Source organism: Beta vulgaris, chromosome 3 (assembly GCF_026745355.1).
Source record: "Beta vulgaris subsp. vulgaris cultivar EL10 chromosome 3, EL10.2, whole genome shotgun sequence".
In the NCBI taxonomy this organism is placed as follows: domain Eukaryota; kingdom Viridiplantae; phylum Streptophyta; class Magnoliopsida; order Caryophyllales; family Amaranthaceae; genus Beta; species Beta vulgaris.
This window is the reverse complement of record NC_079204.1, coordinates 39,376,498-39,393,504: the sequence shown is the minus strand read 5'-3', so window position 1 is coordinate 39,393,504 and position 17,007 is coordinate 39,376,498. Positions and strand designations below refer to the sequence as shown.

The window sequence follows — 17,007 nt, the reverse complement described above, 5'->3', positions numbered from 1 at the left end:
GAGGGAGTTGGAGATAAGCATAAGCTAGGAAAAAGACAAGTTTTCCCATTAAATAAACATTTTTCTAGGAGGTAGAAGAAGGTAATATTGTTCAATTGGCAAATAGTAGGAGAAAACTTCTGACAAAATGGAGAAATTTACTTTTCTAGATTCCCTTAGATAAGTGAAAATTTTCGTGATAAGTTAAAATCAAAACGATATATTTTCTAGGAAATTGCAAATTATTGTAAAAATTAACTTATTAGTAAAAAATACTTCCTATATTAACCAAACAAACAATTGATTAGTATAATTCATAGAGATTTATTAATCAATATCGCAACGTTATGCTGCCCCTCACTCAAAATCTTTAATCCGTCAATGTCTTTGGCATGAGGGAGTATCACCTAAAAGCGTACTTTTTTGAGGGGAACTTGAGGCATCTAAGTTAGTATATGGATTGTACAAAGCGAATTCTTCCAAAGAAGTTGAGCTTTGATATTTTGATTAGTGTTCCCTGGCCATCAAAACTAAAAACAAAAACAAGTGTCTTAGTCAAGGATGAAGGGAAAAAAGAACACAAAAATAATATAGAAGAAAGTTGCGTTTCTTTTTAAATCGTTGGTGCGATCCATCATCCATTACTTTATAGTAGTATGTTTTATTTTAAAATGTTTGCCAACAACAAGTAGCCCGAGCTCCTTTCAGCCTTGAAATAGAAATAGTTCTTTCTCTCTCTAAACATCATTCCCTCCAACGCTCTTTTGTTTTTATCCTTTATTTCCTCCTCCGACCTTTGCAAATTCCAAATCACAAATCTTGCATATATCTTCTCCTCATCAACTCACTGAAAAAACAAAATAAAAATAGTGTGAAAATGGCAGCTGATCTAAGCTTCTATGTTGGAGTCATAGGTAAGTCCTAAGCTAATAATGCTACACTCCATTTTATTTCAGCTGATCGATAAAATGCTGCTGGTAATTTACAATCTATCTTTCTTTCTTTTTGTTTCGCAGGCAACGTTATATCATTGCTCATGTTTCTCTCTCCTGTGTAAGTATTTTTCCTTATCATCCGATAAAATTCAGATTGAACACTTCTGCGTATTAGTATTGTTCTAAAAGAGCTAATTTTGTTGTTTCCCTAATCTCGTTTATTTTTTAAAAAAATTCAGTGTCTATATATCATAATATCATTGTTTCAAAATGTACTTTCCATTATCTGATTACAAATCCCATATAAAAGAGTAGATATATTTTATTGATAATGATGAAGGTGATGAATGCTAAAACTTGCACTTTTGTGATGAATATGAAGGTCAACGTTTAAGAGTATAGTTGAGCAGCGAGATACAAAAGAATTTGAGAGTGTGCCATACATATGTACACTCTTAAACGCGTCTTTATGGACTTACTATGGTATCATTAAGCCAGAATTGCTTGTATCTACCATCAATGGATTCGGAGTTGTCGTCGAATTGGTCTACGTCATTTTGTTCCTTATCTTTGCGCCTCGCAGAATGAAGGTATGGCTTATGTGGTACATTGTATTATGTAGTACAATCATATGCATCTTCCTCTTGTTCTTGCTTTGATTATGGAAAGTTACAAAGGAATTTTGTAGTCGATAATACATGAAGGTGACAGTAATAAAGTTTTATTAGTCCTTTGATTTTGTAAATATAACTTGGACATGAAACACGTGTTTTGCTTTTTCCCCTTGAATGTTAGAGAAAACACAGCTGTCAAGGGTTGACAAGTTTAAAAGTGACAATTATCTTCACAAATTTTGGTATAATTTCATTGATATCCCCTTTGTTACTTTCTACTCCCTCCGTCTCATAATATAGTGCTCGTTTATTTTTTACGTGGTCTCCAAAATCTAAAAAGTTGATATTATGAAATTATACATTGAGACATATCGTCTAACAAAATTACACATGAATATGTTTTTTATATATACAAATGATAATATTCGGTTAAAAATTTAAAGTTTGACTCATCAAAAATGAAGTAGGCATCACTATATTATGAGACGGACAAAGTATCAAACAAATAATTCAAGAGGATCTATATAATATTTTTTTTTGTTTCTTTACTAGTAAGGTTTTTCATGTTTCAGAATTTTCTATTACTTCGTCCATTTTTAAACAATTACATAATAAGTGTTATAAACTCTCTTTAGAAAGTTTTTTTTTAATTACAAAAATGTCATTACTTAATCTCCCAACTATTTAATTAGTTTATTATTCACCAACCTAAACATCAATTAATCAACCCACCCATGACTTACCCCTCAACTCAACTCACCCAACACCTCTCTCCTCAACTTAACCCACCACCTCGATACCACCACCACCAATTCGACACCACCACAAGCACTCGGCACTACCGCGCCACCACCAATCCGACACCACCACCAACACCCGACACTACGGCGCCACCACTGGCCCGACACTATCGCGCCACCACCGGCCCGACACCACCCCCATTTGATTTCAAAAATATTCTTCCTTCTATTCCCATCATCATCTTCACCAGATCTATAAATTTGTCAGCAATTATATTAGGGTTTTACTAAACGACGCCCTAAATTTTCCTAGTAACGCCCTAAATACATTATTTTTATACCGTATTTATACACTTACATAATTGTATTTCTTTTCTCTCTCCTCCCCTTGACTCACTCCCCTAACCCTTCCTCCTCCCATTTCAGAAACTGACTTCCCGCCCCACCACCACCACCATCTTCTTCTCTATTTTCAGACTTTTAAATCGATAATACTCTTTGATTATGGCACAAAACAGAACAAAACAGCACCTAACATCATGCTTTAAAGTCCAATGAAATCCACTATCAAGCATCATGGACGCCCTACCACCACCACCACATCTTCTCCATTTTCACAAACTCCTCATTCAAACCAAAAAGAACCACCACGGACAACGAGACCGAAATTTCCTTTAAAAAAAAAAAGGAGACTGAATTTTTTTTTTTAAAAAAAAGGGGCGTCCTTGGCAGGCGCCTCACCCATAAGGCGAGGCGCATGCCAAAGGACGCCTTCACCGGTGGTGGGGCGTCCTTGGTGGACGCCCCATTTTTTTCTAAATTTTTATTTTAAAGAAAGGCATGCGTCCACCATGGACGCCCCACCACCGGTGGAGGCGTCCATGACAGGCGCTCCACCATGTGGTGAGGCGCCTGCCATGGATGCCTCCACCAGTGGTGGAGCATCCATGGTGGACGCCTCCACCAGTGGTAGAGCGTCCATGGTCGACGCCTTCTTTTTTTTAAAAAAAAAAAACTTCACTGTAAATGAAGAGTTTCTTGGTGAATCGCGACGTTCAAGGGAGAAAATTAGGAAATCTCAAGAAAATTGTGCATTGAAATGAATGCTTTTTGAAGATCTATGAGAATTGTTTTTCCCCTTTCTTTTTATCTTGACTGTATAAAAATGGATAGCAAAACAGAGGAGAGAGAAAAAGAGAAGGAGAAAAAAATAACGCCTCACAAGGTTTTTTTTTGTTTAATTTCGATTTTAATTGTGAGCTGCGACGCCAGTAGCGGTGCGGCAGTGGTGGAACGGCGGTGGTGGTGCTGCGATGGTGTGTCGACACCTGTGCCCAGTAGGTATGGGGAAGAAGATGAGAGGGAAAGTGAAGGAAGAAGAGCAGAAAATCTGAAAAATGAGAAAATACAGTATATTATACGTATTTAGGGCGTTACTAGGAAATTCTAGGGCGTCGTTTAGCAACCCAGTTATATTATTCGGAATTCCTCTAAGATTCATACCCTCTTTATGTTTGTTCTACATAAGAAAGCGCAAAAAAAATACCAGAGCAATCACCAAGAAAGAAACGATATTGGACCACAAAACTCATGCTTCATTAGAACTTCGTATTAATGGAGTCCAATGTCTTCTTTCTTATGACAATTACAACATAAGTCCTAATTTGATTTTATTACTCTCTACCTTCTATTTCACAGATCTAGGATTTATTTTGTTCTTGTATTGCGAATTTGTATTGATAATTTCGATTTCGACATACAAACAAACAAAAGAAGGGGAAGAGTGGGGGAGAGTGAGTACAGAGAAGTGCAAGAACGGGAAGGTGGGATCCACGTGGAGAGGAAGGGGGAATATGATTTGACAGTGGTGTGGCGATCGTCGGTGGTGGCACTGTTGTGGTGGATGGCAAGTGGAATATGTTGGGTTATATGAAGTTGTTAGGAAATTACTCTAGGTGTTTCATTTAATTAAGTTGCCTAAACTTTATTTTTTGTAGTCCCCAACTTTCTCTCTTTAGGTGTCTTGGTTTATGTGTCACTTCTCTTTGTTGCACTTATTAAGAAATAGAGGATAATACAACATTCATATTTTTTAAAAATATATTCTCTTGTTCTTTTTTATTAAGAAATAGAGGATAGTACAACATTCATATTTTTTAAAAATGACCATGTCTATTGTCATGCTAAGCGTGAAACCAGATGTAAGCTCTGCATATGGCATTGATGTGCTCAATGATTTTTTTAGGCATGATAAAGTTTTGGTTCCAATACACACTAATGCTCATGAGAACCGAGTTTGTAATACCCCTCATGATTAGTTTGAAGGGATTTAGCAGGCTACTTATTCCAACAAGATACATCTTTCTTTTAGAGAGCTCATTTCCTTAGTTACTCCATAGTTAAGCTTGTTTGGCTGGGAGTAGTCCAAGGATGGGAGACCCCCTAGGAAGTTTCTTAAGGTACTGAACTCTTCCTGCAAAAGACAGCCTCCATCATAGCTTGTACAACTTGCTTATCACCTTTACAAAACATCAAGAGGTCATCACTAAAACATAGATGGTTAAGCTTTAAGTATCTGAATCTGGTATGTATTTAAACTAAGGGACGTCCCAACACCTGTCATATTCCATAGATTGAGTAAACAAGAAGGGGGTGAGAGGATCTCCTTGTCTCAACCATCTCTTGGGCTGAAGAAGATCAGTAGGGTTACAATTCAACAAAATGGAGAATCTGGTGGTAGACATACATGTCATTATGAGTTGAGTGAAGTTACTAGGAAACCCTAGTTCAGTCGTGATTTCTTCAATGAAAGCCCACTCGACAATATCATAGGCCTTTTTGATATCCAGCTTCATCAAGCAACTGGGAGGAGCCTGGCCTTCATTATACATTTTAATCAAATCTTTGTAAATAATCACATTGTGCAAGATTGATCGCCTTGATACAAAAGCTCCCTGATTCTCAGAGATAATATAGCAAAACTTTGCCGAGTCTATCACAAAGTAGTTTAGAGATACATTTGTAAATAGTAGAATAACAGGCAATAGGTCTAAAATTACCTACTAAGGCAAGCACAAGAACCTTAGGTACTATAGTGATGGAAGTGACATTAATTTCGTTGAAAATCTTGCTAGTGTTAAAGAAATACATTATAGAAGCACACACATCATGTTGCAAAATGGGCCAAGCAGCCTTAAGAAAATGGTTGTTGTAACGATATCCATACTTGGAGCTTTGTTGCTTGGAATGCTTTGCATCACATGTTTAATGTCATCCATAGAAACTCTCTATGAGTAGCAGTCAATCTAGCTCCCCTGTCAATGATGGCAGGGTCCACAACAAGCCCATCATGCTTAACAATTCCAAAAGGTTACCATAGAACTGTAAGAAGGCATGCTAAATATCTTCTCTAGTGTGCATCCAATTTCCATTCTGGTCATGAATCGAGAGAATGATATTATGCCTTCGTATCTGCTTGATGCTTTGATGAAAAATCCTAGAGTTCTCATCCTACACACTAGCCAATCAAGCTTATCAATTTATTGAAGAAAAGAGATCATATGTGCTTCTTCGATCCTAAGCACAGTTGTAGGTCATAACAGTTGTCTTCTCTATAGTAGTAGCATTTGAATGACTAGGATCATAGTGCAAAACTTCCTGAGCTTCAATAAGAAGGAGTAATACTTCTTGCTATCAGCTTCTAGTTCACTCAAAGCATTCTTATTTAAAAATTTCAGGTTACTTTTCAACCATTTAAGTCTCTACATCACTCTATACATCTTGCATCCATGTATAGACTTTTCCTAATTGTGTTGCACTAAAGTTAAAAAGTTATCAGCCTTAGTCCACATATTGTAAAACCTAAAAGGCCTTACTTGCTCATGAAATTAACTCAAAATAATTGGGCAATGATCAAAATCTCCTTCTTCAAGGTATTCAGCCTCAGAATTAGGAGAAGCAGCCTCCCAAGCTGAGTTAGATAAGACCATGGCAATTCTTGAAAAAACTCTAGCCTCCCCCTCTTGCAAGCTTGCATACAAGTCTTCATGTCATGAATGTCACATTCTCACAAGGGCACCTCCAACCCTGTCTTCAATGTCCATGATAGCATTAAAGTCTCCCATAATGATCCAAGCTTCCTTTATAAAGCTTGAAATATCTCTAATATCATGCCACAACTTTCTTCTAATTAACTTATTTTATCATTAGGAACCATAGATAAAGGAGCAAGTAAATCTAGTATTGCTAGAGGTAGAGGTGATCAAACAATGAATGCCCTGGTCACTCATACAGATGATATCTACCAGGAAAGAGCGAGGATCCCACGCAATAATAATCCATCCTGACTTGCAACAACTGATATTAGTGGTAAAATTCCATCCTAAGCATAATCTAAGATAAAGATCCCCCATCTTAGGGGCTTAACCTTAGTTTCAAGGAGGCTAAACTACTTAATATGGTGAGTTTGAATGAATTGACTCACCTCGTTCTGCTTTGAGACCCTGTCTAACCCCCTTACATTCCAACAAAGGACTATCCATTGGGCTTAGGAGGTTTTGCTACCTCCTGGTCCAATGAGTCATTCCTTCTAAACTTCATCATGTTTCATAATGCATGCTTCTCCAGCAACCTCTATTAAAGCCTGGAATCTATTTGTGGTTGCGATAGCCTTCATTGATTGCCCATGGCTTTTACTGAATCTAGACACCTGAGCAGTAGAAACAATAGGTAGAGGAGCAGGGTTTACAAGGGGAACCTTAGGTTTCCAAACCTACTTCCTAGGAGGAACTTTTTTCACACACTTCTAACTATTTTGACCCAACCCCTTACAAGTAGAGCCTGTAATGCGCAACCAATCAAATTCAACAGCCTGATAAACGATTTCTCCCTTTTCATTGAGAAACTTAGTGTAATCAATCCACGTTTACTTCAAATCATGACCCTAGAAAAGAATAGTTTATCCCTATTTTACAGAGGCTTTTTTCCTAGATACTTCACATCCAATCCCATCAAATTCACCCGAATGAGAATTTTCGTAACAGGATTTTTAGTCATGCTCATATTTTCATCCTATGGTTTCATTACAACAGACTTCGAATCGGAAAACATAGGACCATCATTCAAGACCTTCTAAGCAGATTCAATTGCAGCAAATCGAATCAATAAAATACCCTTCCCTCCCAAAGCAACTTTATCCACTCCCAATTTACCCCAAATGTGACGCACAAATCCCGACATGACATTTTATGGAGGATTTGCACCTAACACATAGACTACCACAACAAATTTCCAATAGAAATCTCATCCTTAATGTCATCAACATCAATTTTAACCATATCACCATTATTAATGTGCATAGAATCATTTGCATTGAAATCAGCAATTCTATCATTCGAGGAATTAAGCACATTAGGAACATTCACAATTGTATCACATTCAAATCAACAATGTTCTTGATCGCATAATTAACTTCATTTGAATTCACACAGTTCGCGCTAGATTTTGAGATTGATTGGAAATGAGAACTTATAGGTTTTCCGGCCGAAACTCCATTAATCCAAGCATTAAAGACATCATGAACCTGAGATTGATGTTGCAAATCGCTCAAAGAGGATGGAGGAGAGAGAATTTGATTATCAAACACAATCGGATCGTCTGGGTCTTCGAACTCCATGGATTCAACCCCCTCCAGACCTGCCTGAGTTATAACTTCCGCTAATTGATCATTCTTACTAGCATTGTGTAAGTTCATCTTTGTACATTGCCGAGTTTTTCTGCTAGAAGTTGATGGGAGAGGGTGTTTGCGAGGTCTTGCCATACCTGTAAAAGAGAGTTTAATTTAAACCCTTTTCGCCCTTTCTCAAACTTTCTTAACATGTTTTCGATATTCCATTTTCTTGTTCTTGTGCAAAGATAAACATTGCAAATTTTAAGAAAAAAAGAAGCATATTATTAGCTACATGTTCTAGTACTTCTTTCAATTGTTAGCACATTATAAATCAGCTTTTGCAATATATTAATGGAAAATTTGGCAAAAAGAAAAACTTTACAAAATTCAGTTTTGGGAAAAAGAAACTTTTGAAATCATTTTATGCAAAAACAAACCACGATCTTAATTTTCTTTGCAAGATGAAATCTATTCACATTTTCCGGTGTGGTTTTTGAGATACACCAACTCTATTCATCTCATAACCCATACCGAAAAATGGGAATATGTTTTATCTTACAAAAAAATTAGAGTTTGTGATTTGTTTTGCAAAGAATGATTTAAGAGGTTTTTTTTGCAAAATTGAACTTCTAAAATATTTTTTGTGAATTTTTTTCCTAGTTAAAAATAACTAATGCTGTCAAAGTTTTAGCTAAGTTTCACATCTTTTATTATATTATTTCATCAACTCTTTCTTAGATATAGAACTTCTATTAGTTTTATGAACACTCAATCGGAAAAGGTTTTTTAATTGCTGGAACATGTCTGAAGTAGCATTTGTCTAGATGGCTATATTGTGTTTAATTTATTGTAGCTTTCCTATTGAAAAAAGCCTAAAAATAAAGTTTTGTTAGCATATAAGAGAAATAATAATTAGGTAATTCCGCTTATACGACCCAATTTATTTTGTCTCTCTCTTGTTGATTAATAGTGCGTTGCTATTTAGCCATACTCTTTCCTGTTTGATACTTGTTTAGTTATTTTTACCTCTCATCTTCTTATTTGCATGGTTTTGATATGTAAGTATGGTTATTAGTACATTTAGTTACAGCTTAATAAAATAATTATATACATAAACGAGAAACTAACAAGATCAAATAAAAATATAGTATGTTCCATATTATATACTCCCTCTGTTTCATTTTACACTACTACAAAAAAGGCCTAGGAAACCGGTTGAAAATGGCCTAGGAAACCGGACTATAACACATCTCCATCTCACAGGTGTCCTAGGTTAAGAGACTGGTTATAATGCCTGGTTTCTTTGTTTATTTAGGAGACCAGTTGACAGGTAAAACCAGTCTCTTAGATAAGTGTATATATAATAGGTAAAAAGGTTAGGAGACCATTTAACATTAAAAACCAGTCTCCTTACCTTACCCTTTGAAACCATTTATTGTTGACAACCGGTTTCTTAGGCTTATTATACGTTTTGTTTAAGTAAAATGTTACCATATACATACGTTATCATGTATTTGCGGCTCCTTGTATATACGCTTTTTTTTTAATAAAAATTTATTTTAGTAAAATATAGTATGTTCCATATTATATACTCCCTCTGTTTCATTTTAATTAATTGTTACACTTTGACATTTTAAACTATACACAAATTGCACTTTGACCCTCGTTTGTGATTTATACGTGAATAAAAACATAGTCATGTGGGATCTTGTTAGATTCATCTTAATATGTATTTTATTAATATGTAATTTTTATGATTTCTACAAATACAAAACTAAAGAGATATGTCCTCAAAATTTTGCATTGACATACGTGAAAAGTGTAAGTGTGTAAATTAAAATGAAACCGAGGGAGTATTAACAAGTATTTTATAGTCAAAATTTTCTATCTTTAGTCACAAAAGTGAAAGATTGAAAGAAACAACCCTTTTGAAGAAGAGAGTAAAAGGTATAATGCTAGACAAAGACAATAATATTGTGAAAAGATACCACAACTGCCAGAAGTTGACTGTTCAATATTGTTTTAAAGAACGTGATTCAGTATGTTCGATTAAAAAAGAATAGAAAAGATTGCACAATCTAAATATCAACTAGTTGAGATACTAAACCACACATTATATATTGATGGAAAATCTGAACAGAAAATATTGGCTGAAGCCTGAATGCTTCCTCTGATAACCAACTAGATATTTGTCATCGTGACTAGATGTATGAAGTATAATTTATAAATAATAACAATGTTTTTTTTTTTGGACGTGAATATATCAATATCTTTGTCATGGCATATATATATATATATATATATATTATATATATATATATATATATATAATATATATATATATATATATCGTGCACTATATCTAATAATAAAAGTGGATATTAACGATCAATTGATTGTACTATAGGTCAAGACTTGGATTCTTGTTGGTATTTTGGACGTGGGATTTTTTGCTGCAGCAATAGTGGTTCCCAAGCTGGCATTGCAGGTTTCACATCAAGTTGATGCGTTAGGCATTATTTGTGCGGGCCTAAACATCGTCATGTATGGTTCTCCTCTTTCTGCCATGGTATGATTACTTCTCCTATTATTAACTAATGAGTTGGACTATTTAACCAACGATTTTGTGATGCATAAAAAGTTGAGTCTTTTGCGAGCATAGTTGAATATTTTATGAGGATATATCTTACTAATTTTTCTATTGGAATATACTAGTTTAACTTTAAGTTTTGTTAAAAAGTATCAAGTACTATTTCTGGCCAAAAGTCAAATTTTCAACTTTTGACTTGCTTAATTACTCTTTTTATAGTGCGTGATATTCAATTGCTTCTATTACGTTCATTTCGCTCCAACTTCCTCACTGTCACTTTGTGGCTCACTCGCGAGTTCTTATCAAGTCAAAGGCCGAAAATTTGACTTTCTCGCCCAAAATAGTGTTTTTGGTACCTTTTAGCAAATAATTTAAGTTGGTATATTTTTTTAATAAATTAAAATCTTACTAAAATTTAGACACCCGACTCACATAAAACTTCTTTATTATATATTTACAGGTAAAACAAAAGTAAGAGATTCATCTTCTCACGAAATCTTACATTAACTTTGACATATAAAACTTTACTATTTCTCCATATGAAAATAATCTAATTAGAAAACCAACTATCCAAAATACTGAAAATTAATAACTATGAGACATGTTTAGGAAATTTTTTCTCTCCCTAATTTATTTTGCATTTCTTTCTCGTATTCTATTTTTAAAATTTAATCATATTGAATACTTTGGAGATGTAAGAAACATCGTAAGCACATTTTTATTTATGCAAACTAAAGGTATAAATTATCTATGACACAAAAGTTATCAAACTTTAGTATTTTAAAAGTCACAAGTAGTCAAATTTAGATATGAATAGGTTTAGTCTCATCAACTATTATACTTTCTCTATTCTAAAACAAATTTTATACTTATCACTTTAGGCCATTTGAAAATAAGTAATATTACTTTTTTTTTTCCATCTCTCTCATATTTTTTTGGGCCCACTTTCGGAAACACGTGGTAAGATAAATTTTCTATGGGCTACCCTCGCACATGACCACTCACCCAAATGCCCAACAAGTTCCAAACCTCCCTCCCCCAACAATATTAAAATTTTTCTTCCACCAAGGTTTGAACCTTGATCTCCCATATGGAAAAAGGAAGTCATACTATTGAACCCAGGTTTTTCTCATATATATATATATATATATATATATATATATATATATATATATATATAGTCAAAACTAAAAAATACATATCAAAATTAAATAAATACAATTCTAATATGACAAAACCGCGATCGTTAAGTAGATCTAACATTTCTGAAACCCCTCGCTTTTCACATCGTTGTCTGATGTAACCTTTTACAAGAGGGTTTGTCTATCTTTTGTAGTTTTGAAGTAAAACTGAATTCAATTCAAGTGATCGTAAACGAAGTACTGCCATCTGTTGCAACATCGCACAAATTTCGATCAACAAATCAACCTCTTAAAACACAAAAAAAAAAGTCTCCAAACTCTCACATGAAAAGATATAAAATCCAATATGCAAATAAATATAATCCAATATATAGGTTCAAAAACTCTCCATTCATTATTAGAATCATTAAAAGAAAACTAGTTTCAAAAGGAGAATTAAGTGTTTATTAATTGTATATTTGTAATACAGCTGTCGGATCTGTTTTCTATCGATCGATTTGTTCTTTCTTTGAATTATTCTACTTCAACGTGTGCCCGATGGAATGAATGCACTAGTTCATTACAAATATTTTTCTAATAATACTTGACAAGTTGCGTTAAAGACGATTGTATGAGACAAGAAATTTACAATATTAAAAGAAATGTGTCAATTTCGTTTCATTAGTCGACAGTTATTAAAATATAGGAAAATTGAACATAAATAATTTCACTTTTGTCCGATCTGTCAAAAATAATCTCACCTTTAAATTATTCTGGAATAATCTTACTTTTCCTTAGCAAATTAATTTTTTGGTCCTAAGAACTTATAACTTGGTAAACCTTCCCCTAAACTCCCCTCTCTCACCCTCTCAGCAGTCATCACCACCATCTCACTGGCCAACTTCTCTCAACTTCACCTCCGCCAGTCCGCCACCATCTCCGCTTCACTTTACCATCGCCACCGTCTCCGCTCCTCATTACTCCACCATCGCCACCATCTCCTCTCCACCGTACCAGCCACCCATCTCTTCTCCTCCATCTCCACTCCGCTTCCATATATAACCCATCTTAAGCCCAACTCATATCCATAAGTTATATACCAAACCTAACTTGTTGTCCGTGTCAGTGTCCCGTGTCCGTGTCTACGTGTCCCCGTGTCCGTGTCAGTGTCTCGTGTCCGTGCAACTTAGTCCATAACTGTTGTAAATCACGGATTTCATCAATGGCCTCTTTAAAAGGATTATCAATCATGATAAAACAAGGCTTTATTTCAAACCCATCAACAATGGTTTTGGTGGTTTATCTCACCCCATGGTGGTGGTGGTGGTGGTGGTGGTTTGGACGGTTTGATTGGGTAAAGGAGAAGGTAATTAATAAAGAGAGTTAGAGGGTTGGGGAAGAGGATCTCCGGTGGGTAAGGGTGGGGGAGGGGGTTCTTTGGTGGGCAGGGTGGGGGAGGGGCCAGAGTTGGGGTGGGGTTGGTTTCAGTTGGTTTCTAGGGGAGCAAGAAGAGAGAAAAGAGATTTTGTTTTTTTTTTTTTTTTTTTTTTAAAAAAAAAAACTTTTACTTGTTTTCATCGGATATATACCAAACCTAACTTGTTGTTACATGTCATTACGTTTTTAGGATTAAAATTAATTTAGTAAGGTAGGATTATTCCAGAATAATCAAAAGTGAGACTATTTTTGGTAGATCGAGCAAAGGTAAGATTATTCATGTCCAATTCGTGTAAAATTTAATGTGGACAACTGTAATTAAAGCTTTTGCACAATTTTGACATTCTTTGATAGTCGGATAGTTGATCTATGATATAATATCCTTTGATAGCTGGGTAGTTGATCTATGATAGAATATAAAATTAAATTTTGTAACTCCAACTATCAGTTTAAACTATGAATGACATCTAACTTAATTAGTAAAGTCTTGTGAGGTGGTACCCAAGACGTGGAATCAAATCCCGTCTACATCAGAGCGCGCGATTAATCACTCATTTACACTAAAAAACCATTATTTGGGCTCGTTTGTTATTGTTTTATGTTTCTAGTTTTTAGTTTTTTTTTTGAAAACCAACAACAAAAATGTGGAAACCATAAAAAGTAATTTCTAGTTTTTTGTTGTCAATTTTACAAATTGAGATATTTAGTATAACTATGACTAACTTTAAGTTTGTTATCCCCCTTATATCATATGATTTATATTCATAAAATCGAAAAATTGGGGAACAAGCCCTAATCTTTGGTTGGGTTGGTTTCTATATAATATTGAAGGCAACAAGATTTCTATTATACCAAATCAACTTTAACTTTCTTAGTTTACCTAAAGAGGGAAAAATGTCCCCCATATATGATATATCAAGCTAAGTGTCCCTTGCATTTTTTATTGGTCATCTTATCTTTCCTCATGACTTCAACCTTCTTATCATATGACAACCATCAAGTTCCCACCTCTTGTTCCCACAGATTATCTTAGGATTATCATTTCAAATTTCTTATTTTTGTGCTAATTAATCATGTTTTAAGTTTATTTTCATTAATTACATGTAATTTAATGGATATTAGCGTCTTCATTTTCGCCAAATTCATAAACTACATAACTTCAGATCGTGTCAGTATGTTTAACATTTGGGGTTTTCTGTCTTTATCTAGCCCAAAAGACAAAAGAGAAAAAATCATTGAACAAATCTTTAAAGAAGAACAAGAAAAAAGTGACTAATAATTAAATTTATGGGTGTTGTTTAGTTTATAGCAAACTTCTTTATTCTGTTGTGCTATTTTGTCCTCCAGAAAACAGTTGTTACAACTAAAAGTGTGGAGTACATGCCATTTCTTCTATCGTTTTTCCTCTTCTTGAATGGAGCAACTTGGACGCTATACGCAGTGCTTCGATGGGATATTTATCTTATGGTAAGTCTTATGCTCTCTAGTTTGAGCAATGATACTGTGTAGTGTAAAAGAATTTTATTGCGCCATTTATTTAGTACTCATAAGGAAAAAAACAGCAAAATAGAGTTAAAAAATGTAACATACTATTATGTAAAAGGATGTAGTTATATAAATTGAGAGTTAAAAACTCGACATACACAAAATAAGTATTATGTAAAAGGATGTAGTTGTATAAATTGAGAGTACGAGGGACTGAGGGAGAGGTGGTACCTCAGTGGAGTACCACCCTCAATTGCAAGCTAAGCATTGTCGAGGATTTGAATCCTCCTCCCAACAATATCTTGAGACACTAATTTCTGAGTTGTTTAGCCTTGTATCCAGCTTTTGAGCTAGTGAGCTATATAAGCTAGTAGCGGAGTAAGGGTTGTATTCAGACCAATATTTTTCCTAATAAAAACAATATATAAATTGATAGTAATTCTGTTGTTGAACAGGTGCCAAATGGAACAGGATGTTTTCTTGGAGCTGTACAGTTGGTCCTCTACGCTATTTATAGAAATGCTAAGCCTGCCAAGAGTGACTTGTCGGAAAATTTGATCGAGGAAGGTTCACAACATGCGCCTCTTATCTCTTCTTCGAGTCAGCTGCCAAAGAAAGATGCCAGGTGGTGAAACAACATAAGCAAGCATGCTCCTCTTTTCTTTGAAGTTTATGTATTCACTCTAATATTATTGTTTAGAGATAAGAAAAATGATATGGGGATATGCTCTTCAAAATTGGATTGACGAGTGCATCAGATTGTTGTTGTATAAAGTTATTATTGATATCGAGTATAAAACAAGCATTTGTTACTATCATTTTTAGATGTCAACATTTATTATGGTACATTGAATTGAATCTCAAAAGGTTTAATCTGGTGTCGACATAAGGGCCCAATATGAGTATAAAGTCCATTAAGCAAAATCAACGGAGGTCAAGATTAGCAAAGGGAGACTTTCAAGACCACCAGGAGATAAAAGAGAAGGGCAGTAAAAAAATAGGTAATTAAAGAGCAATCATGAGACGGTTCAATATGAAGAACGTGCATTATAAGGTGACGATGATCTAGAGCCAGAACGTGGTTGAGATTTGAATCAAATATGATTGAAATATTTTTCCTCCCTATCTTGCACGAAAGTTACACACTGTGATTCTCTATAAATAAATGAATCATCATCAAACGAACAACAAAACAAACAACTAAAGAAACTACATTTCTTCTTTCCTTAGTATAACACAACGTTAGTGTAGTTGAACCCCCTTTTGGGGTCATAGCTTAGTCTTTTAGAAGTAGAATATGTTAGGACACTAAGATCTCTAAATTGCCCGATTGAAGCAAGGAATCATGGAGGAAATAGCCTTCACGTCTCCTCTTTAGTTGTCCAGCCTGCCTTATCCTTTAGTGTGTTGTAAAATCCGTCTTGAAGTTTGTGGCATATATGAGAATCTTAACCTTTAATTTAGAAATTAATTACTGTTTGCTCTATTTATCATTTTTCACCTGAAATCAATAGGCGTTGTAGTTTAATTATTAATTAAATTGCAACAAAGTAGCAAGGTTTTATCTAATTAAAATTGGTACCTCCAGGGACTAAGCTAAGCCTCCCAAGGCATTCAATATCAAACATTGAATGTACAATGACTTGTTTGCAAAGTTAACGAACTAATTTTGCACCAAGAAGTTTTTTGGCGACCATAGTGATACATATTGATTAAGCATTCAAAAGCATTCGAACAATTAAGAAAGAACAAAGAAAGAGAACATAAGAGTTTGTATCAAACCGGTTCAACAAGTTGAACAACCACCACTTTTCACAACCAAATTACCACCAATCAAAGACTAAGCTATAATAATAAGCTTCTAGCTTGAGTCTACTTTGTGATTCAATCACTAAATCAACGTTTAAGTGAAAGAATTAAGCAAAGGTTTGATAAAGGTCTAAACTGACCCGGTAGAACACTTAGCACACATCTGAGTATTTTGAGCATAAAAGTTTCAAATTTGATTTAAATGATCTAATTCTAAAAGGAGTACAAAGCTAACATATTTGTTTACATTGTGTCCAAAAATCAGCTGATTTGGACAACTATAGCTAGCCAATAGCTAATAAAATACAAGAAACAAAATTACAACCAGTCCAGCACACTCCTACAAACTAGCTTAAGCTACCCTATTGGAAGTTACAAACAGAAAAACTACCAATGGAATATTAAAGTAACATATTAAACTAAATCCCAAAAGCTTGACCATTTGCAGTAGAATGATTGATGCCCAAAAGCTTCAAAGAGAAGCATGCTGGGACGCTGGAGAGCTGGGCAGCAGCCTTCCTTCCATGAAGTCTTCTATTCTCATGGGATATGGCTTCTCTTGCCCATGTGAAATTCATATGGCCTTCTACACTCCCCTAAGTCTTCAATTCAGCTAGAGGTGGCATCCA

At 34.7% G+C, this 17,007-nt stretch overlaps 1 protein-coding gene across 1 annotated transcript; it reads left to right on the top strand.

Annotated features, from left to right (window-relative positions):
- The first annotated feature begins 561 nt into the window (after positions 1-561).
- On the top strand, positions 562-15,387 carry LOC104906534 (bidirectional sugar transporter SWEET17). The gene is made up of 6 exons (XM_010695303.4): positions 562-893; positions 996-1,032; positions 1,297-1,504; positions 10,344-10,505; positions 14,432-14,551; positions 15,025-15,387. Exons 1-6 carry the CDS (start codon positions 857-859, stop codon positions 15,199-15,201), a joined length of 741 nt encoding a protein of 246 aa, XP_010693605.2. The 5' UTR covers positions 562-856; the 3' UTR covers positions 15,202-15,387.
- Positions 15,388-17,007: the final 1,620 nt, after the last annotated feature.